Below are 26,009 nucleotides of genomic sequence, written 5' to 3' on the forward strand. Positions count from 1 at the left end.
AATATCCTGTGATCAACACAGCTACATCAAAGCTGCATACAAGAAATCTTGCAGTAATTTAAAAACACTGCTTTCATAAGCACTTTCAGTGCATGTATGTGAAAATATTAACAATCAAAGCTGCATTATACAAAATAACTCATGCGTCTCAACATTTTAAAAACAGTAACAGTTTCACAACCTATCTTATGTAAAGCACTTTAAAAACTTCGGTTCCATGTCAGGAATACACAATGCACTTAAGTTATCTTGCAAGAGGTCTTCGAAGTGCCCCAGTAAATTAGCTCTTAAAGCTGTTACATGCATTGCTTGAAATCTGCTCCTGGTCACGTTTAAACTAAGTGGCTGTCCCTATTGATTACAGACCAATGTACCATTGATTAATGCAATGCTTCATTATGAATCCATTCTTGAAAACCTATTTTTGTGCATTATAATGTGTTTTGTTTGCAGTCTGGACTTCTCATCAATGAGACACCCTAATATATGCGAATTGAGTAGTGACCCCCAATGCATACAGAGGCAAAAACAGAGCAAGTTTTCTATTTGTAAAATTCCTAAAACCTGCACTTCTCCAGTTTTGATTGTTTTATGGTTTATGAGGGAATCATATGGGATAGTCCTGCAGTGAAGCAAGTTGCCATGTGGTAGTGTTGCTCACAAAGGGCATGTCTACACTGCAGGACAAAGTTGAAACAAGATACACAACTTCAGCATATCTGAAGTCAAAATAGCTTAACTCAGCTTTTGGCGCTGTCTACACAGCAGGAAGCCAAAAGAAGAACGCTCTTCCTTCAACTTCCCTTACTCCTCATGAAGTCTTAAATCAACCGCTAATTCGAACCCTGGAAACTCGACAGCGGCAGCTTCAACCTTCCTCTGCTGTGTAGATGTACCCAAAGACACTGCCCAGAGATTCCACTTTTATAGTGCTCCCCAGATGCACCCTGTTCTCAGGGACAGATCTAGGAGTTCTCCTGCCCTGGAGAATCTGGCAAAGGTTGACTCCTACCATCTCAGCATCACTCAACCCTGGCTGTTAAGAACTTGCTGTATCCAAAACCACAAGCTCCATTCAGAGGAGCATGTCTGAAAACTTTCTCATGAGGAATAGAGATATGACCAGGTAACTGGTTAACTGGTACCTGGGAGCAGTCTCTTACCCATGGCCCACCATGGGAGGAGGGCTGCTCCAGCCCAGCAGGACTCAGGAGCTGCCCCAGAGTACCATCCTACATGTTGGGGGAAACAAGGAGCAGAAGCCATGCCCCACCCTTCCCCACGTGGCTGCTAGCTCCTGCTGCCACATACACCCCTGCATGGGGGGAGGGAGGAGAGGAACAGTGGCAGCCCTGGGGGAGAGGGGGAGATTGAGATCCTACTTAACTGGTTAAACTTAAAGTTTTAATGGTTAACTGATTAACTGGGATTTTACATCCCTGAAGAGTGGCTTTCTGAACAACACTGAACTCCCATCTATCCAGTGTTTTCCCCAGAAATTAAAATAGGGGATGTTCACAAATACGTTGGGGAGAGGAGAGTGAGGACCAGGGATAAGACTGTTAAGGCAAAGGTGAGCTGTATGGCACCATAGTAAAAACTGAAAAATGTTTCACAACCATTTAATTAGATTTAACTCATGATTTTATATTGGCAGAGAAATTCAAGTTGGCTACACAAGCCCACTCTGGAGCACTATGTCTACCACCTTCTTGGCTTCTTGTTGTAATTCGGCACAGCTCTTTCAATGAGTTCCTCAATGTAGTGCATTCATTTTTGGTGGCTTCTCCGGTACTACCAGACCTTCATGATATGATCGTGATTACACAGAAGGCAATTTCTTTCAGAATACAAAATTCTATTGAATGAAGAAAAAGAATGCTCAACTGTCTGTAGCTGTTGTGGCCGAGACTAAAAAGACATTAGTGCCTGCTTCTTTCATTCCAGGAAACAGAGCACAAAACCTGGGTTTGACCCAGGCCCACTGACAGGGAGGCAAAAAGGGCAATTACTCCAGGGCCCAGTGATTCAAAGGATCCTGCAGCTCTTGGCTTCTGCTGCCACCCTGGGCCCTTTAAATCACTGCCAGAGTGCTACATTGCATGACTGGACAACTGTGATGGCTTTGGGAGGGAGGGGTTTTCCGTGCTCCAGGAGGTGTGGTGGGCTGGCTGAACCTGGCCCCACCCCTTCCAGGAATGTGGAGTGACCCCCTCCGTCATCCCTAGGGACCTGTGGAGGTTGTCAGCTCCCCTGGTTTAAGTACTAGTGATGATAAAGAAGCTGAAGGCAAACCTTCATTTATTGGTCATATTATACTCCACTCTGTGTTCAAATTCTCTAGTCTGTCCTGATCACATGGCAGCCTCATTGCAGGTAGTGCCTCACTTCACTCAACTGTTCTGTTTACAAGCATTTACTTTTTCTAAGCCATGGGTTGTCAGCTGGTGTGTTCTCTATACTCTGAATATCTAGAAATTCATCCACTGGCCTACCACTATCATCAAGATAACGTACACAGTGACTTAATACTCGACACCTATTTGCTCTGGTTCTTTCATCAGCCATGTATTCACATTTTCTGAATGTGGTGAGGGAATTCTTCACTTTTACAACCGCAGAATCTTTTGCTGTTCCTCTACACACTACTAATAAATCCGTCAGACTGCCCTGCAGAATGATAGTGAGTATTTACTGGTCTCAGCCAAAACCAGTGTCCAACTTCAGGATTAACATAAGACAAGGCACTTCACATTGGCCTCTAGTTTGTAGTACGTGGTAGCTATTAAAGAGACAATATTATGTGAATAAACTGTGTCTCCAGCATTTTAACTGCCTCATTAAGGACTTCTAAAATTGTCCGTGACAATGACTAGCTTACAAGGTTTTCTGCATGTCAGTGCAGTCCAGAAGATTGGTGTTTTGTAGCCTTTTCACATCGTTTGTCAGCATTGGCTTTGCTGACCTGTTTGCCAAACTAAGCTCTTCCACTTTTATTATATAAATCCATGGTATGCTCATGGTCACCCCATCTCAAAAAAGATGTATCGGAGAGGAAAAGGTACAGAGATGGGCAACTAAAATGATTAGGGGTATGGAAAAGTTTCCATGTGAAGAAAGGGGTGAGTCAAATAGTGGCTGTGACTTTTAGTCACAGCCTATACCACCAAGAAAATCCCCTGTCTTTTCTCCTCGCTTCCCGGATCTGCCATCCAGCCTCCTCTTGCTTAGTTTAGCAAGTACAGTTCAGTTGCCAGAGTTCAAACATATTTTTTACATTCATAACTGATGTGGCAAGCCCATAGATCCTGGGGCTACGAACTGCCAAACCTAAAGGTGCCAGCGCTGAGCCCTGGCAAAGATCAAGCATTGAGGGTGAGCCCTTCAATCAGGACAAACTAAGAATAGTTTAGCTGCCCTCTGCTCAAACAATAAAGATAACGTTTAATGATCCCTACATTCAATACTAAAATTATTTGTAACACAACACCAGCCACAACTGATCATGTGGGCAGCAGAGCTCTGCCTATTGTATATGTAGGCAGAGCAAGAGTGTTCATGTAAATAAAGTCTGTTCCAGAAGCCTTCCCCTCTCCCCTAGCTCATCACTACCTGTCAGGGGGGAAATCATTCAGACCCTGCTTACAAATCATCATTTGAAATGATAAGGTTGGCCAACATTCCTGAATGAATGTGCCAACATTGTCAGAAAAAAAACATTAGGGTTGTGAGAGAGCTAGTTTTTGTTCATACTTCCCAAACCTCTTACACTCTTTTGGGTAGAATTAGTTTATCATACACTGTATATGCTTTTACAGTGTGTATTAATGTTTCAATATCAATTCAAATTTCCAACCAATAACTAAGTTTTCAACACTGCATATAACTAGACCATTTGGAGGGTTTGGGAGGAAGGGTTACAACACCATTGGGAGAGTGTAGGGCAAGTTCCCTCTAATTTTCCCCCATGTGCAGAGTAAATTTTGTTATGTGCCATCAGAGATGTGTGGATGTGCAGTAGAAACACATGCTGCCAGCTGTGGGTGATCAGATTACAAGGAATCTCTCCTGGGTGGCTGCCCAAGTGCTCATCTTACAGGGAACGCTGATGTAGGGAAATACCTGCATCTATCTGTGTCCCCGGAATGTAAGCAGGAGAAGCTAGTGGTGTGTTGGAGAAGAGATCTGGTCAGACTGTAGCAAGGGGAATAATTGAAACAAGGAGAAAGAAGAAGGATGAAATTCTTAATCTTGCCATAAAGCAAAATTCCCGTTGACTGTGGGGTCAGGATTCCATTTTTCAGGGTGAATACAAACCGGAAAAGAGATGAGACATTTATTTTTATTGAATGCAAATTTCTGCAAGCCTTTGGCACTTACGAAGTTCCAGATCTTCTCCTTCACGTACTGAACCATTTCTCACCCACTCTAAACCTCACCAATTCAGTCTGCCCCATTTCTCATGCACCCTGTGCGCTCCAGCCAGGATCTGCACTGACAACTTTCCCACAACCTGTGCATTTCTACTCGCTGGGGACCGCCGGGTGTCCCGCTTCCCTTTTCGGCGCAGCTAGGTGGCCTCCTTGCTACCCGGTCGGCTACCTTCTGTGACTCCTCCTGCCGCCCCTACCCACAGCGGCTGCCCTCCCTCACGGCCAGCCGCCGGATGTTTTCCTCAGCCCCACCCGGCTAGCCCAAGTCTCTTCTCCTCCCCCGTCCCGGCAGCGGAACCCCATCTTCGAGGGGGATCTGAACTTCTCCCCAGCTCGGGACCCTACGGCCCTTCTGCACCCCCTCATACCCTTTAAACTTTGATTCTCCCCCCTCCCCCCCATTCAGCCCTTTGGCCGTGCTCTCACTCTGGCTTTGCGATTGGTCGAGATGCTCCAGAGGGGCGTGGTTAGAGCGGAATGCTGAGTCTGAGCGTTCCAGAACCGGACGGTCCTGTTCCGGCTGCGCTCGCTCATAGGCTGAGCGCTTTCCCCTCCTCCCGTGAGCGCGTGTAGAGGGGCCGGGAGTGGGAGGTCCGGAGTGGAATGTTGCGGTGCGTTCCAGAGCAGGGCGGCGCGGACTGCGGGCAGCCGGAGCGCAGCAGCGCTGGCATCGCTGTCCTGCGCCGGGACGCGTGGAGAGGCAGGGGCCGGCTGGGGAAGGTACAAGGTAAAATTTGCGGGGGCCGGAGTGCAGGGCAGCAGCCCCAGATCGTGGGCGTTCGGACCCCAGCCTGTCTCTGCTCCCCCTGAGCCAGGGGGACGCTGAGTCACCAACAGCGCGGACTTTACCCCATCCAGCTCACTTCCTACGTTCAGTCCAGCGCTGGCAGCACCCACCGTGGCTGCATTTCTCGTGGGAGCGCGGAAAATAGATAGCGGGCGGTAAGTCTATAGAGCTGCCTTGGGTTGTACTGGGTATGGGGTCGGATCTGTTTATACAAGTACTCCTCGAGTTCCAGACACTCACCCGAGAATCTGAGCCCCTAGTACATTTTAATACATTTTCCCAAAGCCCTTGTGAGGTAAGTATACCCAACGTACAGCTAGGGAACTGAATCACAGGGAGGGTGAGCCTCATCCTGCCAATGATACTCAAATCTTGTACCACAAAAAGTTTTGCTAAAATCAGTGGGACTCCTTGCAGTTGTAAGATATTACTCACTGTAAGGGTGACAGTATGGGCCCTATGGACATGGTACAAGGTCACACAGAAAGCTTCCCAGTCCAGGGTAAGCCTTCCTTTGGGTTGTTTAGAAGTGTTTGGATTGAGCAACATGTTTGGAAAATATGAATGTTGACCACTGAACACATTAGTCATTTTAACACTGGTTAGCAAGGAAAATTTATAACAGCTAATGCTCCAGAATCCTTCAGGGTATGATTTACTCCAGCAGCCTTTGTCTCTTCTGACTATCCTTTAGCCTGTACACTCTTTGTATTTGTGTCTTCTACAACACTGAGCATGTTATTGGTGCTTTACAATACTGAATCATAATAACAGTAATAATAAGCCTTCTGTAATGTGATTGCAGTTTCTAATTTCTTTTCTTAATGTATATGATTAGCAGTCATGTACTCATCTGTAAAATGGTACAGTCATATTCACCTAATTAACATATTTATAAGGCATTTCAAGATCCCTGGCTAACCAGTGTGTACCTCTTTATGCCAAGTGTTTACTATCTTTTTTTTTTTTTTTTTTTTGCTTTTGGAAACATAGGTTTAGTCTCTCTAAAATACATGACCATGTTTCAATATAAATTTCAAATTTCATAACTTTTTGCAATTTAAGTAACAGCACCAGTGTTAATATTCATGATGTATTTTGTGGTATTCTGCCCTGTACAGACATCTTTCAGGTGCTGGGAGAACACAGTCTGTGTGGAACTCAGGAAATCAATATTATAACTGAACCAATATTGTTTGAAATGTTCTTGTGTGAAAACAGGAAACTGTTTAATTACAACATTTTAAAAAATAGCCATGTGCTTGATTTGCCTGCGCAGTTATTGGATTTACACAAATAAACTGTGTATTTGTTCATTCAAATGGACTCCAGCTTTCTATTTCTATTTCTATTCATAAACAACTGACTTCTGTCAACAATTCACATTTACTTTTTCATTTGTAGTTATGGTCTTGCATATCTCTACTCTTGCAGAAAATATACCTCTAGCAGTTTAGTGGTTTGTAATACCATGCTGGGGCATTTGTTTAATACCAAAAATGAAAGAGAAGAGTGTTAACTACTGATTACTAGCAGCACTTCCTGCACCACCTCAGTGTTACATAAAGAAGATGCCTCAACTGATAAGATGAATATAGCTTTTTTAAGGACACTGGACCATTAGATTGTCTAGTCAAACCTCCTGTGTACCACAAGCCATAACTTCACTCAGTTACTCCTGTATTAAGGCCAGTTCTTTCAGAAAGAGATCCAGGTTTGATTGAAGATTTCAAGAAATGGAGAATCCCCCCTTTCCTTTTCTGCTTTGTTCCACTGGTTAATCACCTCACTGTTAAAAAAATCTGCACCTTATTTCTTATTTAAGAAGCCTTTGTCGACAGGGGAAGCCTTTGTCAACCACTCCCTTATGCCTCTTGATGCTGGCTTAAAAGCTAGCTCCGTGCATGTACAGGCTTCCTGCCTCTCCCCCCACCACCACCATGCACACACTGCTGCCTCTGATACAGAAGCAGCGTCAGGGGGAAGGAGACCACATGTAACCATTTACACGATCACATCCCTATTCATCAGCTGCAGTTATATAAGCGAGTGACAAGATCACAGACCAATGTGGTCTGATTCCAGCTAGCGCTTGATTGAAGGGTCCCAGAGGGATACCTATCCAGGCCTCTTTTCCTGGAAGGCTATCAGTTCTGACATGGAGGTTTCTGAATGAACAGTGGATATGTGGTCATTCTCCTGGACCCCATGGGGAAATTGGAGTATTTCCTACCTGCATTCACAACTGTTACAGTACATGGGTGGGAGGGAGGTGCCACTGCTGATGTTTCTGTTTTTCCATATGAAACCCACCAGGCTGTCTGTGGTTAGCACTTAAAAGGTTGAATAAGTTATTTGTGTAGATAGGCTTGAAAAATGTGTTCAGCGTTTTTTAACCCGGGTGAAAAATATCTGTTCTGCACTGTCCCTGAGGCAGTGCTCCCCAAAGCCATGTTCACTTACAGTAGGGATGTGGACATGGGCTCATCTGTTAACCTTTGGGGTTACATGCACCTCTTTACCTGCTGCCTCTAATACAGAGGCAGTGGGGTAGGGAGGTGAGCCAGTGCTCACGGGGAGCAGGCTCCTGTGGCATGCCTGCCTTTCCCCTCTCCTGCGCTGCTGCCTCTGATACTGCCTCTGATGCAGAGGCAGCAGCGCATGGGAGGGGGACAAGCGGGAGCCAGTATACACAGAAAGATGTTTCCCTGCGAGCACCGTCTCCTCCCACCTGCTGCTTCTGATACAGAGGCAGTAGCATGTTGGGGAGCGAGAAGGAAATGAGAGCTAGTGCTGGCTGGAGAATCAGAATCAATTTTACTCTAGATGCAGAAATCCATGGGTTAGGTTCATGAGAGATGAGGGATGTGTAATGAAACTGTTTTGCCTATCTGGTCTCCATACTGGTAACACACTACAAGCTGTGGTTTGGAGGATTTTTTTTTCCTTAGGTAATTAATGGTTCTCTAGACAGGTAGTTCTTTTAGTTCTTCTCTCATTTGAAAGTGAAAAGGGTGTTTATGCTGACTGCTTGTCCCTTTGTTCTGATGCAAGAGAACTGGCTAGTCTTCTGTGCTGTGTAAAAGTCAAAATAAGCATGTTAGTTAAACCTTTTCCTACTGATGTTTACCGTAGTACTTTAAAAACGGTTACCCTATGCCTTCTGGCAGCATAGTCTTAATTAAAGAGTCTTAAATTCTTAATATTCTTAAAACTATTAGTTTGTTTAGAAGTTCAGAACTGTGTAGAATTCCCCTCCTCTCTCTCTCTTGACCATCCATGCACACTCACTAGGAAACTTTACCATACAGCGGATTAACCTCCTAGTCACAGATTATTATAAAAGTTTGGGATTCCACTGTCAGGACAAATGACTAATGAGAAGCCAGCCAACCAACCCCTCAGCATCTGGGAAAGAAAAAAAGGGGCATGGTGTGACTGTCTTGAAAGAATTGTTCTGAACCCCACTGCACTTTTTGAGTTTGCTGCTGAACATGCTATCCCTTTCTTAAATAATTTATATCCTAATAGTCTCTCAGAGCCCCGCTGAGAGATTTGAGGCTTACTGATAAGTAATGTGGAGGCAATCACATAGTGAGTCAATATCAGAGCTGGGAACAGATACCAGGAGTCAAGCTCTCCTAACAACCTGCAGCAAGGCTACCAGAAGCAGGATCAAAGATCTGTGTAAAACCTATCCAATTCTGCATTTGAGAATCCCAAAATTATCTGCAGTATTTTCTTACACCCTATATTCCCTCACACCAACCTGCCCTTGTTTCAGTCTCTCCTTTATTATTCCTATTCCACTTTTGGCTGAGTGTCATTTAGGGGTGTGAAAAATCTCTCATCCGGGACCAGTCAAGTCCTGAGGGTGCTGGACCAGAGAGGTCCAATCTGTATTACTTTTTAATTTTTTTGGATCACTGTTCTTTAAATGAAACAAAAAACAGGACTATGTAGCACTTTAAAGACTAACAAGATGGTTTATTAGGTGATGAGCTTTCGTGGGCCAGACCCACTTCCTCAGATCAAATAGTGGAAGAAAATTGTCACAATCATATATATCAAAGGATACAATTAAAAAAATGAACACATATGAAAAGGACAAATCAAATTTCAGAATAGAAGGGGGATGGAGGGGGAGGTAAATGTCTGTGAGCTAATGATATTAGCTTCCCCAATTATCACCTCTATCTTTGTAATGGGTAAGATAATTAGCGTCCTAGATGGACCTTTGATCTGACCCAGTATGGCCATTGTTATGTTCTTAAGACTCCAGATCTGGAAAATGAGCAAGCAAGGCATTTATCTGAAGGCCATGCTCTGCCCCCTGTGTGTAATCCTTCTGTTTAAACCATTCATCTATTTATTGTGTAATTTCTGCATAGGTCGGAGGGAGAAAAATGTTTGCAGGTTGTAAGGGGAAATGCAGAAGTTAAATCTTGGCATTCTCATGCACTGAGGAAAACCGCCTCAGGCTGGAGGACTCTCATCTGCTCCAGCCAGCTAAGTGGTGGCATAAAGATTCTCTCTCCACTCTCCCCAACACAAAGGGAAGATAGTTATTCCCATAATGCAACATTCACAATATTTTTATTTAAAGGGATAAGTCTCAAGAACATGACTTCAGACAGTGTAGATCTAGTTGCTCCTTTGCACCTTCAGATGTAAGGTGCAGGTAAGACCCATTCTGGGGTCGCTCCTGGGCACCACCTTGAAGTAACTAGGAAAGGTTGGCTCCAGCAACAATCTGTTAGGGCGCCATTCTCATCCTGGGGGTTTGGACCCCAAAGTGCAAAGCAGCCCCATTGCAATGGGCTCACCAGGGCTAGTGTTACGACTTGCTGGGGCCCAGAGTCCAAGCCTAAGACTGAACCCCATTCCCCAGGGCCAAAGTCCAAGGGCTTCAATCCTAGGTGGTGGGACTCAGGTTACAGCCTCCTCTTCCCCAAGGCTGAAGTCCTTGGGGTTTGACCCCCTCTTCACAAGGCAGCAGGGCTTTGGCCCCCTTGCCCTGAGGTATTGAGGCATGGGGGAGTTCACGCTTCAGTCCCTCCTCTTGTGGTTTTGTAAGTTTTCTTGTCTAGATGGGGTCATGGTGCAATGAAGTTCGAGAACTTCTGTTTTATGGGAAAGGCTGTGCCGCCGCCCTCTCTAGAGGTAAAGTAGATTGGGTATGCGGTTTCTGCCGTGTTTTCATTGGGATGGGCCTGAAGGCATTTGTATAGCATATCACACCCTGACATGATTATTGCTCTCTTTTCCCTCAATGTGTACTTCAGAGAGCAGAAGTCATGGCCTGCTATATTTTATTTTTCAGAGAAATGTTCTGACTGATAGATTTTTTCCTGTTTTACCTTTCATGAAAGAGTGAGTAAAATCTCTGCCGCTTTTGTGCTATTCTCCCTCACTTATCAGTGTATGGAAGATTGCAATTGGATTTAGACCACACTGCACATGGATGAACAGAGGTGCTTAACACACTCTGAATCCATCAACTCTGTTGTCTCAAAGCCTTGAAGAATCACTGCACATCCTGACAGAAGTGAGTCAGAGTCATTAGAACCTTCTCCTAATTCAAGGGAGATTATGGGTTTGTCCTGTTTTGGTTGCTTATAGCTTGCATTCGCCTCATTATGTCCAAGTTGGTAATGATTATATGTTGAGGTTCCATCATTTACTGGGAAGAAAGGTTGCCAAGGAGAACACAAGGGTTGCGGAAGAAATGTTGGCTTTTCCCCTGAATCCATACAGTATGACATTCAGGGCACTTTGCTGCTAAAGGCACTGTCTTTAGTAGAGATGTAAATACAAGGGTCTGATCATCTGTGGTCAGGAAGAGCCAGATTCTGCACCCAGCAATGCTCATTTTACTCAATGATCACTAATTGGTGGTTGGGAAATATGGCCACATCTTCTAAGTTCCTAAATGGGAGCTGAGCTCTCTTGAAAACTTGGACCTAAGCTTTCTGTAAACTATATGTAGCAGTCTCTTGGCCACATTCTATATTGGGGAACTTGTAATTTTAACTAGCCACCTCTTCTTTTAAAAATGAGGTAGTATCCCTGAGTGGTGTTTAAGTTACTATTCTGAATATGGTTGTGTTTCCTTATCACTATCCTGAAAGGGTGTGTTTGAGATGAAAAATGCTGTAAGAATGTAAATTGTTGTCTTGAATTTTCTGCATGTAGTAATCCATCACTGATGCTTAGAAGTCTAAACACCATGTGGGTTGTAGATCTTTTCAGACAGAAGTTTCTGAGATAACAAATTGTTATGTATTAGCTATTATAAGAAACAATAATAGAAACATGGGCCTATGCACATCCCCTATGAGCTCTGAGCTACTCCTGTCTAAAAGGAAGTGACTCAGTTTCTTGTGGATTATTATGCCTAGACACACAGTCTTGGGGACAATACCAGTAACACAGACAACATTTTAAATGTGTAAGTGGAGTGGGACTAAGCATGACATTTAATTGTCCCCACTGTTGGAACTTTAAAGAGTTACTTTTACTTCACCTGGTATTTTTAAAATAAAAATGTGTAACTGGGGAGTAGTGTTGTGGAGGTGAGAGAGAGAAATGAGTATGCTTTGCTCTAGTTCCTTTAATATGATGCAGAACATTTTCAGAATGACGTGTCTTGTAACTGGAAATACAAATAAAGGAAATACTTGGTGTGATGAATGCAAGGGTTGGGTTGCGTGGGCTGTGGTGTTTGCTGGGTTTTTTGTTTTTTGGTTTTGACAGTCCAATAAGAGGAGGGTCACAGGAGATAGCTCAGAGAATTGATAAGAAGAGCATTCAGCTTTCCACTTCTGGAATTGTGGTTTAGTTCCTGCCTGGATTTGCATAGATCAGAGCTGTAACCATCTGGGTGATGAGTGGTATCCTTGAATTCAAATGATTATCTCATTCCAATTCCTAGTGAAAAGTGTCTGTCTATGCAGCCTTAGTTGGGAGTCTCATTACAGATATCAAGACTTGAGTGGGGCGGTAGAGACCAATGCTACTACAGGCAGTCCCCGGGTTACATGGATCCGACTTACATCGGATCCCTATTTACAAACGGGGTGAGGCAACCCGGCACTAGCTGCTTCCCCCCAGCAGACCAGGGAGACGCGAAGCTGCTTTTCTCAGCAGACACCTCAGCTTGAGAATAAAGGACTGAGGGAAGTGAGGTGTGGGAGAATAAAACTGAGCTCCGGAGAAATGTTTGGCTAGAGTTTCCCCTACAATATGTACCAGTTCCGACTTACATACAAATTCAACTTAAGAACAAACCTACAGTCCCTATCTTGTACGTAACCCGGGGACTGCCTGTACTCATTTTTTCCTTGTGCAGAATAAAGTTTATGTGCACTGAGGCATGTGCAGATGTGCACCACTAGTAGAAACACATGCTACTTGCTGGTGGCATTCTATTAACTAGCTAGGCAGCATTTGAATTTCTCCTAAGTGGCCACCCAACCGCTTTTAGGGAATGCTGGTGGAGACTACTCTGACTGCTACACTAGCAGACTTTCTACCCATTATGAGTAGTGAAGGGAATGTTGCTAGAGCCAGTTTTGCTGCACAAATAAAGCTATAGTTTTTATCCGTTTGTCAAGTACCTTTCATGAGTTATATTTTAAAAAAAATTGACTTCTATGTCATGGTCTCCGCACCTTATTGTATCAATAGTAATTGTTACTCAGGGATGTGTATTTTCTGTTTTTCACATCGATGTAGTTATTCTGGTACAACTGCTAATGAGTTGAGCCCTGCAAATCCAGCATACCCACTTTATAGTGGCAGGTATTTGCTGATGTGGGTGTGGATGCAAATTTGAACCCTACATCTAGAACCCTACAAATTTGCAGATACCACCTTATATCCACAGGTATCCGCTTGTGGATGTGGATATCCATGGCTCATTTTTTTTTTTTTGTGGATTCAAATTTTGTATCTAGAATCCTACTAATTTGCAGATATCTATGAATCATTTTTGTGGATATGGATACAAATTTAGTCTCTGTGCAGGCTCTACTAATGATGATGCTGTTCTGCCAGTATAAAGGTGTCTTGGAGTAGAGCACTATAGCTAATTTCCCTTTTTAAGTAAATGTTTCTGTTCTGTATTTTTTGGGGGGGGGAAAGCTTTATGCAGTCTTCTCATATAGGGATAACTATTTCCATTCCTCTAGTATCTCTCTGGAGGATACTGATAAAAAATGTCTGATTTTGATAGCTTCCAAGGCAGCAGGTCCAGAAAATGGGTATCCAAGAGTTTTAAGAGAAATGGCCTACAGCACTCGGGAATGAAAAACTAATGTTGTGCCAGTTTTTAAAAAGGATAAAACAGGATGTCCAAGGTAATTATAGGCTTGTCAGTCTGACATGCATGCCAGGCAAGATAATGGAGCAGTTTGATATGGGATAATTAAAAAATTCTGTAAGGTGTGTTTGACTTGGCACCATACAACATTCTGGTTAAAAGCGATGCACATTAGGGAACAAAAAAGAGTAGTCAAATAGTTGACTACCCGATAAACTTAGGCTTATCGGGCATGCATGTAGACTACTTGCCTTTCCCCCCATCTCCTCTTGCTGTCTCTATATTAGGGATGTAAGCGACTAGTCAACTATCTGATAAGCAATAGTCAACTAGTTGCTCCCTCTCCTTCCCCTTTTGCTGCCTCTATCAGAAAGAGGCAGCAAGGGGTGGAAAGAGGCAGGGTACTGGGAGGAGCTGGTTTAAAAGCTGGTTTCCCCCAGCTGCAGCTCCATGGGAGGGGGCAGAGGTGCAGTGGTGGTGTTCCAACTTTGAAATGTACAAGTAATTTAAATGAATGGGGACTCATCATTGAGATGATGAGTTTCCTTGACATCCCACTGAGATAGGTTCTTGTCCATAGGCTATTTAACATTTTTATCAGCGACGTGTAAGAAGACAAACTCATAACAGATGAAGTTGAAAAAAGGCACAGAAAATGGGGAAGTGCTAAGTAATGAAAGGGGACGTTCACTGAATCAGTGACCAGGAGCTCTTGAAACACTAGGCACAGGCAATCTGCATGTTAATCATGTGAAATGTAAATATATATCTCGAGGGACAAAGAATGCAGTTTCTACTGCCAGGATAGGGAACTCTATGCTGGGAAGTGATGACTCTGAAAAAAATTTTGGGGGGGTCATAGTGCATCATGAACTGAACGTGAGCTCCCCATGTGGTGCCATGGCCAAAAGAGCTACTGCAGTCCTGGGATGCATAAACTGGAGTACCTTGAGAAGGAGCAGTGAAGTTATTTTACTGTTACCCCACTGGTGTGACCACTGCTAAATATTGTATCCAGTTCTGGTGCCCACAGCTTGAGCAGGAGGCTGATAAATGGAGAGGGTTCAGAGAAGAGCCATGAGAATGAACAGAGAATTGGAAAACATGCCATAGTAATAGACTCAAATAGCTCAATCTGCTTGGCTTAACAAAGAGAAGGTTAATAGGTGACTTGATTTACAGTCTATTAGCACCTACTTGAGCAATAAATAGTTAATAAAGGGCTCTTCAGTCTAGCGGAGAAAGATCCCACATGATCCAGTGGATGGAAGATGAAGCTATACAGATTCAGACTGGAAATAAGCTTATACATTTTTAACACTAGGGGCTCGTCTAGACTACGTGGAAGATTCGAAAGAGGATATGCAAATTCCACAGGAATTTGCATATTTTCTTCCGATCTCACTTTCAAAAGCAGAGCTTTCGAAATTGGATGTAGTCGGGACGCGGATTTCTTGGCAACCCGTCCCCTTTTTCGAAAAGCTGCGTAAACCTCATTTTTTGAAGGAAGAGCAGCTTTTTGAAAAAGGGCGGGGTTGCAGAAAAAGCCACGTTCCAACTAATTTCACTTTCGAAAGCTCCACTCAGGGAAAGTGAGATCAGAAGAAGATATCCAATTTCCTGCAGAATTTGCATATCCTCTTTCTAATCTTCCATGTAGTCTAGACAGCCTGAGAGTAATAAGCCATTGAAACAATGTACCAAGGGGCACAGTGGATTCTCTATCACTGACATTTTTAATGAAGATTAGATGTTTTTCTAACAGATCAGCTCTAGGAATTATTTTGAGGAAGTTCCATAGCAGGGGTAGGGATCCTTTCTTGGGTCAGGGCTGCTGACTCACAGAAAAATCAGTCAGGGGCCACATATAAGTAAGAAGCAAAAAAGAAAAATCAAACGGTCACTGGCATTGCTCCCAACTGAAAAAGGAAAAAAAACACTCACACACCGGAGTCTGAGGTGTGGGGGGCAGGCGAATAGGTTTTGTGTGCTCCCGCCCCAAGGTGGGATGGCACAGGCTCCCCGATGCTGGAGGGGAACCCTGAGCCTCAGGGATTGGATCCAGGGAAATCAGAGGCCACATCCAGCCCACAAGTCTTATGTTCCCCACCCCTGTTCTATAGTCTGTGTTAGATAGGAGGTAAGACTAGATAATCACAATGGTCTTGTGATGGCCAGAACTGCCTTAGAATAGAGGGCTTTGTTGATGCTAAACTGTGTGACAGCTGATAGCCAGCCAAGCTATCAGTCCTATCCTTAGGACACTTGCTATCCTTACCTTGCCTTGCAGGGAGTCCTTGGTGCCCCCACTTCCTGAACCCCTTTGCAGTGTCCTGTCCCCGTCCACACACAGAAATTACCAAGTCTGCTGTCTACTGGGGAAGTAAATGATTACTGGGTGAGGCTAACTGGTTTTGGTTAACTGGTAGGGACTGGAGCAGCTCCCCACCTGCCCTGGTCTCCCTGCTGCAGGTTACATGCTGGCTCCCCGTTCCCAGGGAGACTTTGCTGCATACTGCAGAGCTTGCAGCTGGTGTAACTGCTAGGATTTTTAGCAGTTATACAGTTACATTTTTAAACTAGTTCTTACATCCCTACTATTTGCACTGCTGCCTGCTGGCCCAGCTGATTGGAGAGAAGACCCCGTTTTTTCCCTTTGTTTTGTTAGACTTTAAAACATAAACTCGTAAGTATGTATAGCTTACTAGTGTGAACACGAACATTGCACAATATTAATGCCCAGTGTGTCACTGCCTTTCCTTTATCTTACATAATGTTCTTGATACGTAAGTGTCATAAGAGCAATGAGTTAAGCATGGTGTGTTTGTCAGGCTTGATACAAGTTGCTGTTAGTGGAAGGCAGTGAATCCTTTGCCACTGGGTTTCAAGGGGAGATCTTATGGTCACAGGTCCCTTATGACTTTGGAATTTATGAATGGGAATAAGTAGCTCTGGTATGAGCAGTTTTTTATACTGTATAACTGTGTCCAGAATAGGGAGTTTTCTGCCTTATTCAAGATGCAATATAAGAGGGGAGGGAGGCTGGGTAACTGAATTCTGCTGATTGCTGAAATGGGCAGTATCAGCCTGCTACCGAATGTATCAGACACTTCATTAGTTTTACTTTGTATTTTAAAGAGTGCTTTAAGTTTTTTATGAGTGGTACTATCTAGCAATGACTGATCAAAGTAATCACCTGGCTATTTCAAATGCTACTCGCTGCCGTTTAAATGTGCTGCTCAGTTACAACGCTGGTATTGAGGCAATTGTTTGCAGAATACAGTTTTATGACTTTTCTCTTTCCCCACTCTAGAGTGAACAGAAGAGATGGTGGACTACCTAGTTAACACTGAAATTAACAGCCAACGGATTGCTTCTGTGGAAAACTGCTTTGGGGCATCTGGACAACCCCTTGCTGTGCCAGGAAGGGTTCTTTTGGGTGAAGGAATTTTGACCAAAGAATGCCGCAAGAAGGCCAAGCCTCGGATATTTTTCCTGTTCAATGACATCCTTGTGTATGGGAGCATAGTGATAAACAAAAGGAAGTACAACTCGCAGCACATCATACCCCTCGAAGATGTGACCTTAGAGACCTTGCCGGATACCTTACAAATGAAGAACCGATGGATGATTAAAACTTCCAAGAAGTCCTTTGTGGTTTCTGCTGCCTCCCTCACAGAAAGGAAAGAGTGGCTCAGTCACCTTGAGGAGTGCATTGGGCATCTGCTGACAAAGACAGGGAGGCAGCCCTCCACGGAGCATGCTGCCCCCTGGATCCCCGACAAGGCCACTGATATCTGCATGCGCTGCACACAGACCAAGTTCTCCACGCTCACACGCAGACACCACTGCCGGAAGTGCGGCTTTGTGGTATGTGCAGACTGCTCCAGGCAGAGGTTTCTGATGCCGCGCCTGTCTCCCAAGCCGTTGAGGGTCTGTACCCTGTGCTACCGGCAGCTGATGGCAGAAAAGAAGAAGGAAGCAGAAGGTGGCCAGGAGCAGCCAGATCAGATCCATTCAGCCATGACAGGTTATGAACCATCTAGTGGGGATGACAGTGATAAATCTGATGATGACAAAGTGGAACAGTGGCCGGCAGGTGCAGAGTTTTATGCCTCAGAAGTACCTTGGTCATCGTTCCACAGCTGATCTTCTTACTCTTGGTTTAAGCTTCAGGAGCCAAATTCTGACCCATGTCTATAGCCTTCAGTATTCTTAGTGGTGAGCACAGCATGCTGGGTGGAATTTAGTCCCTTTGAGTCAGTCTGTAGTGAATAAGAGAACTTGTGTCATGTTACATTGGCAGAGCACGGCCTACATTAAGGCAGTGTGGCATAGTGGACAAAGCACTAGATTGGCAACCAGAAAACCAAGGTTGGGTACCCTGCTTAGCCGTTCACCTGCTGGGTGACTGTGGACAAGTCATGTCTCCTATCTGTGACTCAGTTTCCTTATTTATAAAATGGGGCTAATAATACTGACCTCTTTAGTTAAAAGCTTTGCAATCTACCGATCTCTATACAAGAGCTAAGTATTATTGCTATTGTCTCAAATATGCGGGGGTGGACTCTTTTGTTGAAATTAGATACCCATTGATGTGCTGTTACTGCCTGTATTGTTCCTTCTCTGTAGGAAATGGAGGATTTCAGCCTCCCCGGCTGCCATTTATGAGCACTAAATACATATAAAATGCTAGAAATAGAAATCTGAAGCAATGCAATACAATCCTGGGCTGCTGTCCTTGCACCTCAGTATGGGAAGATGCTGAAAAATAGCAAGCTGGAGATGTGGGTTAGACTTTTAGTCACTCCCTCTTGCTCCCCAAGCTGCCTAAAGTGGGGAAATGGTGCTCTCAGGAATGTGGAAGTCTCAGGAATGTGGCTCTGGAGGCAAACCTGCTGACTTCTCATGAGCATCATCAGCACTGGAGAGGCCCTCCCACCCCAGGCAGGGAACTGCCTCTGTAATGACAGAAGGTAATGGGAGAGTTAAAGCTTGAGAGGGGTGAGTCGAGTGGCTGGCTGAATTCAGCAGAATCACTTCACCTCTGTTCCACACATGTATATTTCCAGGTCTCTAAATCTGTAACTCAGCTAGATTTCTGTACCACAGCACCAGTGTTGTACCTCCCATCCCAGCCTGTGGGGCGATGTAGCATAGGGTCATAGAGCTAGGTGAAGGGGGTGGTGAAAAGATGGGTGGATGGTCAAAACTAAGGTCAGATTCTCCGACGTGCTGAACATACTGAATGCCCAGAGACTGACTCACTCATTAAGGCTCCAGGCCTTTGCTGCAAACATGTTGCATAACTTCAAGCCCTGCTGACTTCAGCATTATGCACATGTGTTTTCAGGTTCAGGGCATAAAATCATATGTTTAATTAAAATTGAACTTTGACATTAAAGTTAATCTCAAGTGAGAGGCTGTGTTTATTCAATTACACTGTCATAGTCTCATGTGTAACTAAAATCATATCCGTGAAAGCTAGACAAAAACAATTGTATTGCAGCAAATAACTGAACAACAAAAGCTACCTTTTTTGCATATTTTATATTGTGTATTTTATTCTCTGGAGCAGGTATTTAGTTAAAAGTGATTTTCAACATAAATTTTTCCTTACTATAGCCCAGCCTATTTAAGCAATTAATTGCATGCCAAAAGACCAGGTTGGGTTTTTTTTAAGACTACTTCAAAGTAATTCTTATCATGGATTTTATATACTGCCAATGTCCAACCAGTTTGTATTAATCAACCAATTGTGAATAAAGCTATGGCCAAAGAAGGGGGGGAAAAGTGATTAAAGTAAACGTGTTGTTGTTTAATAAAAAAACCCCAAACAAGCATTGAGTCATATGCATTTCTCCAAGCACAAATTCAGTAGCAACTCTTCAGTTATGTGCTGAACATCCTGGCTTTCTATTTACTACTTGAAAGTGAACATTACTGAAAAATATCCAAGTCTGCTGCTCCTTTTCTGTTTATCCCATTCTTTTTCAGGATACTTAGTTTTCCCAAGGCTCTTGTTATCTCCTGCACCAGGATATGGTAACTGAAGTGACATTTTCTGGGGGAAAGGAGGGAAAGACAGTGGAGAAAGGCTCCAAAATATCCCTTCCTGGAATGCTGAAACAACCCACTTCTTCTGCCTTTCCTTGTTTATCACCTCACAAGAGGCCAGTGAGAAGAAAAGTGGGCAGAAAATAAACTAAGAGACTAAAGAAAGAAGGGCTGATAACTTAGGGTGCGTCTACACTGCACCCTTAGCTTGAAACAAGCTATGTAATTTGAGCTATGCAAATTGCATAGCTTATTTTGAGTTAATTTCAAAATACAGCACTATTCCAAAATGCCTCTTGCTCCTTGTGGAACGAGGTTTACAGGGACATCGGAACAGAGAGCCTGTTATTTCATTTTGAAATAACAGGTGCACTGTCAAGATGCAGGAAACATGATTTCAGGATACCACCGCTGTCTAGACACCCCCCCAGTGTCTCAGTCACTAATATTTCTGTGACCCTGAACAAGATACTGGGGTTGAAAGATACTTTGCATTTGTAAGCGCTCTATGGAAAGTGAACGCTATCTGTGCTAGGAGTGCTCATCTACAGTAGGCCTTTTTTGGCATTTTCTACAGTTTTTTTTCCACTGCTGCTGCTAACACTGACTCAGCTCTATTGGTAGGCACATTGGCGTAGACAAGATACTTTCAGAGACACAGTGCATGAAGCATCAGGAGCTGTGCCTATCCTGAGTCTTCCAGGATCACCGTCCCACCAGTGCAGCTGAACAAGTGGCAGCAACAAGGAGCCTATTCGGAAAAAAGCTGAGGAGCCCTGCACCACCCTTGTATGGGTAAGTATTACAGAGAGTTGCAGCCATTGCTGGGCAGGAAATGGGCAGGAAATTTCATAAAAGTTCTGGTTTTTTTAAAATTTTCTGACCAGCTTATTGTGCGTTGGCCAAGACCACAGAATGAGTGTTCAGAGCCTGGGAATTCCTGGCTCCCAGCCTTGTCAACACACACGCTTTACAGCAGGGTTTGTGCTAGTACAATACCACCTGTATTTTTAACATCACTAGCTTTTTGTTCCATTTTGTTTTGCCTGATCCTATGTCTGCTCCATTTAGAAAGGGCTTCCTGTTTTGGAATTAAATAAATCCTACTGCTGACTTGATAATGGGATTTTAAATAGTGGAGAGTTGACACTGTGAAGCTTGTGTGTGGTCATTGCCTGACAACCAACGTAAGCAGGGCCTATCAATCACAGACACTGACTTGGAGGGAGAGAGCATCCAGTGTGGATTTGCAGGAAACATAGTTTTGTCTTGAGCACTTGCTGGGGGCTGGTATCTATCCAACTCCAGGACCAGAATTGAAAGCGATAGGAGGGGTAGAGAGCTGCAAGGGAAGGTACCAGAGCCAGGAAGTGAAGAGGGGAGTAAAGTGTGAGAGAAGTTCATGAGAGAAGTTCATGCCGGTTTCAACAGACACTGGAGCAAGCAGGGTGATGGGCCAAATAAAGTGGAAACTGAGTGACTGACTGGCACCCAACCATTGAGAGCATTAGGAGACTTTCTGGCACTGATTTAAAGAGCCTCCATACCAGTAGTGCCAAGGCATGAGAATGAACTGCTGCTGTGGTGGGTGTGGAGAGGGAACCTTTCTTTTTCTCACCCTATAACAGCATAAAAGGTGCCCTCTAAGCTTTTGAGAGCAAAGAGAAACATTCCTTTAGTTGAGCAGTGCACAGAAACAGAAGCTCTGGGACATGTGACCCACTAAATGCTTTGGAGGCTTTCCAAGCAAAATGACAGGAAAACAGAGCTAAAGTTCATGGAATGCTGAACCCCACAGCTTCAGCACGCCAAAGTCAATAGCAACATAATGAAGTGAACAAAGCCACTAGTATAGCAGCAGCCTGCTCCACAGGCAGCAGAATGAAAGGTAAGGGTGACAGATTTGAGTAAGGAGTAAAGTGAAATGAAAGGCTCTAAAGCACTATAGTAAATTAAAAATATGTGCTAGGCTTCTAGCCTCCCAATGGTATGGCCTGGACAAAACACACAGTGTGCTACAGTGAGCATATTTCTGACTGGGTGTAGTTTGCAAGCGTGTGAGGGTGCCCCAGTAAGATCAGTGCTGGAGAATGGGTATTAGAGTAGCCAAGTCAGATATGGGTTCTTTCCTGCTGCAGAGCTAATATGGCATTTGTTTTTAACACAGAGGACCAAACTATGCTGAGCCTTAATGAGATCATCCTAAAATTAATGGTTCTGCTTGTTTGACTCTTTGGTCTAAGTTTTAGTTCTTCATTATGTAAAGGAGAACAAACTTGTTAACACCAAATTTGCTCTCATTCACCATAGGATCTTTGCACAGGAACCTAAAGGGAATTCCCCTGTGACTGGGACTTGAGTGCTGAACACGTATCATAGTTCCTCAGAGCCTGGGAGTGTAGCTCTAATGAATAGCCAGCCCCTGCTCAAGATTGGCTCTGGGCTAACGTATCCTTCCCACCTCACAGTTACCAGCCAGCACCCCAGCTAGTCCACGGGTGGGGCTTTCCACAGCAAAGATACAGATGACGCTCTTGCACGGCGCTGAGTGTGGGTTTCGAATGTAGATGACAAGGGCGAGTTTTCCAAACATAATTATTATTCCCAGCCATCTGTTTAAGGAAACAGCCTGAGTCACCATTTCACATTATAGTCAGCACCACCAATAACCGAAAAGTAGCCATCCGTAGCAGTTTGGCTCAGATGGTAGAAATGCCTCAGCAGAGTGAGGTAGATGTTCCACTTATTTAGAGCATCTTTGCACCTCTCTGCAACATCAAGTAGCCATAAAGCCAGTTTAGCCGGCCTTGCAAGATCTTCCCAAGCATGTGAGGGCGTCAGGTGCCATAGGCATGCTGTATCCAGGCCTCCTCCCTGTCTCCCACTGGCAGCTAGTGCAAGCAAAAGCAGCCTTCAGAGGGCCTTTCTAGCACAGGAGAATATTTGTCCATAAGCAAGAAACCGTTCTGTCCACAGCAGATGCTTTGAATAATTTGGCAGCACCCACCCCCATGTAATACACTGGTAAAAGCAAAGTGATTCATCAAAGACAGCCACAGCAGGAGCAACAGCAAAGAGAGAGATGCTCACGAGAGCCTGATCAGAGGCTGTAGTTGTCAGGAGTTAGGATGGGTGAGGAAGGAGTTAAGCAAGGTTGCACTGGCCCAGATTATACCAAATGATTAGCAACTGAGAGGCTTCCCAAGAACTCCTCCTTTCGCACTGCTCCATGGGCCACTGAGTACGAGAGGCATGGCCAAATATGCTCTTGTGCCTACAGCTTGGTGGGGCTGTCAACTTTCCTGACCGGATGCCTCTCACAATAATAGGGTGGGGTCCAGTCAAAGTTGGCAACTCTATATGGTGCTCCTGAAGAGGTGCGTGGAAAGTCTCTCTAGTTTGCAAGCTGGGTTTTTTTTGATTGGCTGGTTCTCAGAAGCTGCCACCTCTTTTCCATGGAATTGAGAATTACAGCATGTGACCATTTAAGGCAGAAAGTGAAGGGAAATAAACAGTGGGCAGTGGGTTTTTTTCCCCCTCAAATTCAAAACAATATAAAACAAAACATTTGGCACCAGTGGTGCCAAAACTGAACCAGCACTGCAACCCTGTGCACCAAATTGTAATGTGCAGAGCAGGCAGCTAAGCTCCACAGGACAAAAGCAATTGTGGGGTTACTCTGCAATCAGGGCTTACTTTGTGCCAGGGCTGAGCCCCTGTGCTTGTAGGCTTGACAGTTCGTAGCCCCAGCCCCTCTGGGCTTGTTGCATCAGTTATAAAAATAAATAATTGCTTGAGCCCCAGCATCACTTGTTTCATAGAAGGCACTGTGTGCAAACCTCTCTTCCAAGGGCTTCCAGTTCCCAGGAAGCAGGATAAACAACAAATTCCCAGACAATTATACAAAATAAAAATGTCACAGGACTCTTAACAATAAGATGCCCAGTAGGAACTACTGGTCCAAACAGTATTAGAGCTCGTGAGAGCAGCTGCAACTCACATTAAACTCAACAGCAATTGAGTGTACCTCATCTCATCTTGCCTGGAAACAGTTAACCCTTGTGAGCAGGTTGTCCTAGCAAGGCTGCCATAGTCACAGTTGTTTGTGCACTTTTTCCACAAGTTCAAAGAGCTTCTCTTACTTTCCAAATTTTAGTTAAAGTGAATTGGGTTCCTCTTTCACAAGATTACTAAGATTTTCCATATAATACTAATTTCTGGGGGAGGGCAAAAACAGGACTGGACATCAGACTTTTGTTCTTTCAATGTTTATTACAAAATGTAGTGCTTTCGTTCAGACTCATGAATAAACTACATACTCTGCAGCATTGTAATTATTCTGCAACTGGCTTTCCCCCTTCTGCCAAAGAACATTTTGTAACACACTTGGAGAAGATCAAAAGCACACATTTTCCAAGGCAGCCAAATCCTTTTTCTATTAAGTAAATATATTTCAACTCCTGTTGTTATAGTTATTGCATCACACCACATGCTTTTATATTTTTATTCTGAAAAACAATTTCTTACACAAACAGGCTCAGAAAAAAAAGGAAAATGTTTGCTTGGGATGGGCAGGTCTCTTCTTTCCTGACAATGTAACAAGAAAAATGAACTCACATGCCTGTTATGGAAGAGTTCCATCTGTAGAACAAATGTGCCTATGTATTTTTCATATACTATGTATCTTCTATTAGAAGCTGAACCTCCTTTGGCCTTGTGACTAAAACACTGGATTGGGCCTTACATCTGGGTTCTGTTCCAAGCTTGCCACATACATTCAAAGATTAAGTTAATGAAATCAAGCTTCTTAACTCCCTGTGCTGCACCAATACACTAAGATGTTGGTGCTCATGACAGCGCTGGTGCTTCCCCTTACCTCTGTGCCACATTGGTCTGGCAGCACCTCAAGTAGCAGATGGTAACTGGCCACTATAGTATTTTCAAGTACAAAGCCGTTCATTGTACAGTATTATGTGATGCATCCATATACCACAGGTGTTAAATACTGCTCCAGAGAGCTACCAGGCACTGAGAGATGAGGGGCAACAATCCACAAACCTGGAAACTTGCACAGGGAGTGCTGTGCGCAGAGGCACCATGAGGTTGCAGCTTACACTGTTTTGGATGCAGTAGTGCCAGTGGAAGCAGCAGAGTTTGCTGCTGTAGATGCAGGCTGGCGGGGCCAAGATCAGATAACCCAGACAAACAGTCTCTAAGGCCACATCACTCCAATGGCAAGTTTATAGCTAATTCAAAACAACAGACTTCAGCAGAACATCTACTGAAGCAGTCCCTGGCAGGTAGGTGGCAAAGGAAACTTTTTATCATGCATTGCCTTGACTGCAGGCCTTTTTCTGGAATAAATTCCCATGCTGCTACTCTGTTGGCGTTGTTAAGACTGGGATTGCTTGGGAAGCCATAGCACTAGCTTTGCAATGGAGCCACACAGATGCACTGTCAATAGGACTTTGCACAAAAGCAGGCGTCTACCTGCATAGGTCAGATTGCAGGATGAAGGCCTACATGAGGCATTACAATTGGGGCGCAACCAAGGTTGTTGTGCCATCAAGGGTGGTGCCTAACTAAAGCTGCCCTGCCCACTCATCTACACTTTAAAGTCTTCTATGATGCCATTGAACTACTGTTCTTGTTCCAACCCAAAGTCTTAAAGAAACATACCATGATACCCAGTACTTTTATATTTTTTAAAACCTGAGTGATAGCCACACACTGAACATTCAGCACAAAATAGCTCCCTTCCCAGGGTATGTCTACACTACCCCGCTAGTTCGAACTAGCGGGGTAATGTATGCATACCGCACTTGCTAATGAAGCCCGGGATTTGAATTTCCCGGGCTTCATTAGCATAAGCGGGGAGCCGCCATTTTTAAATCCCCGCTGCTTCGAACCCCGTGTAGCGCGGCTACACGGGGCTCGAACTAGGTAGTTCGGACTAGGGTGCCTATTCCAAGGAGTAACGGTAGTTCGGAATAGGCACCCTAGTCCGAACTACCTAGTTCGAGCCCCGTGTAGCCGCGCTACACGGGGTTCGAAGCAGCGGGGATTTAAAAATGGCGGCTCCCCGCTTATGCTAATGAAGCCCGGGAAATTCAAATCCCGGGCTTCATTAGCAAGTGCGGTATGCATACATTACCCCGCTAGTTCGAACTAGCGGGGTAGTGTAGACATACCCCCCGATCTATTGTGAGGTCTGTATTATATTCTAGGACTTAAATAGGAGGCCAAGATTTTCCAAGGTGATCCAGGATTTTAGGTATGCAACTTGACACATTCCATGGGGTTGATTTTCAGATAATGGGTGTTTAAAACTTTCTGAAAATCAAGCCCATTTAAGATTTCTCAAATTGGGAACCTAAAATCAGGGCACCCAAAATCAGTAGTCTCATCT

At 44.2% G+C, this 26,009-nt stretch overlaps 1 protein-coding gene across 3 annotated transcripts; it reads left to right on the forward strand.

The window, feature by feature from the left end:
• Window positions 1-4,954: 4,954 nt before the first annotated feature.
• On the forward strand, window positions 4,955-19,380 carry PLEKHF1 (pleckstrin homology and FYVE domain containing 1). Of its 3 annotated transcripts, XM_075940182.2 has the most exons (3): window positions 4,955-5,160; window positions 10,642-10,768; window positions 16,857-19,380. In XM_075940182.2, exon 3 carries the CDS (start codon window positions 16,871-16,873, stop codon window positions 17,690-17,692), a length of 822 nt encoding a protein of 273 aa, XP_075796297.1. In that variant the 5' UTR covers window positions 4,955-5,160; window positions 10,642-10,768; window positions 16,857-16,870; the 3' UTR covers window positions 17,693-19,380. The 3 variants fall into 3 exon arrangements, with proteins under 3 accessions (XP_075796297.1, XP_075796295.1, XP_075796296.1); XM_075940180.2 differs by lacking the exon at window positions 10,642-10,768 and having other exon boundaries at window positions 4,958-5,375; XM_075940181.2 differs by lacking the exon at window positions 10,642-10,768 and having other exon boundaries at window positions 4,958-5,160.
• The last annotated feature ends 6,629 nt before the right edge of the window (window positions 19,381-26,009 follow it).

This window comes from Pelodiscus sinensis, chromosome 12 (assembly GCF_052426305.1).
Source record: "Pelodiscus sinensis isolate ZL-2025 chromosome 12, ASM5242630v1, whole genome shotgun sequence".
Classification (NCBI taxonomy): Eukaryota; Metazoa; Chordata; order Testudines; family Trionychidae; genus Pelodiscus; species Pelodiscus sinensis.

Bases quoted from the DNA above. Each gene is read 5' to 3' on its own strand.
- PLEKHF1 (XM_075940182.2), top strand. From the start codon at position 16,871: ATGGTGGACTACCTAGTTAACACTGAAATTAACAGCCAACGGATTGCT.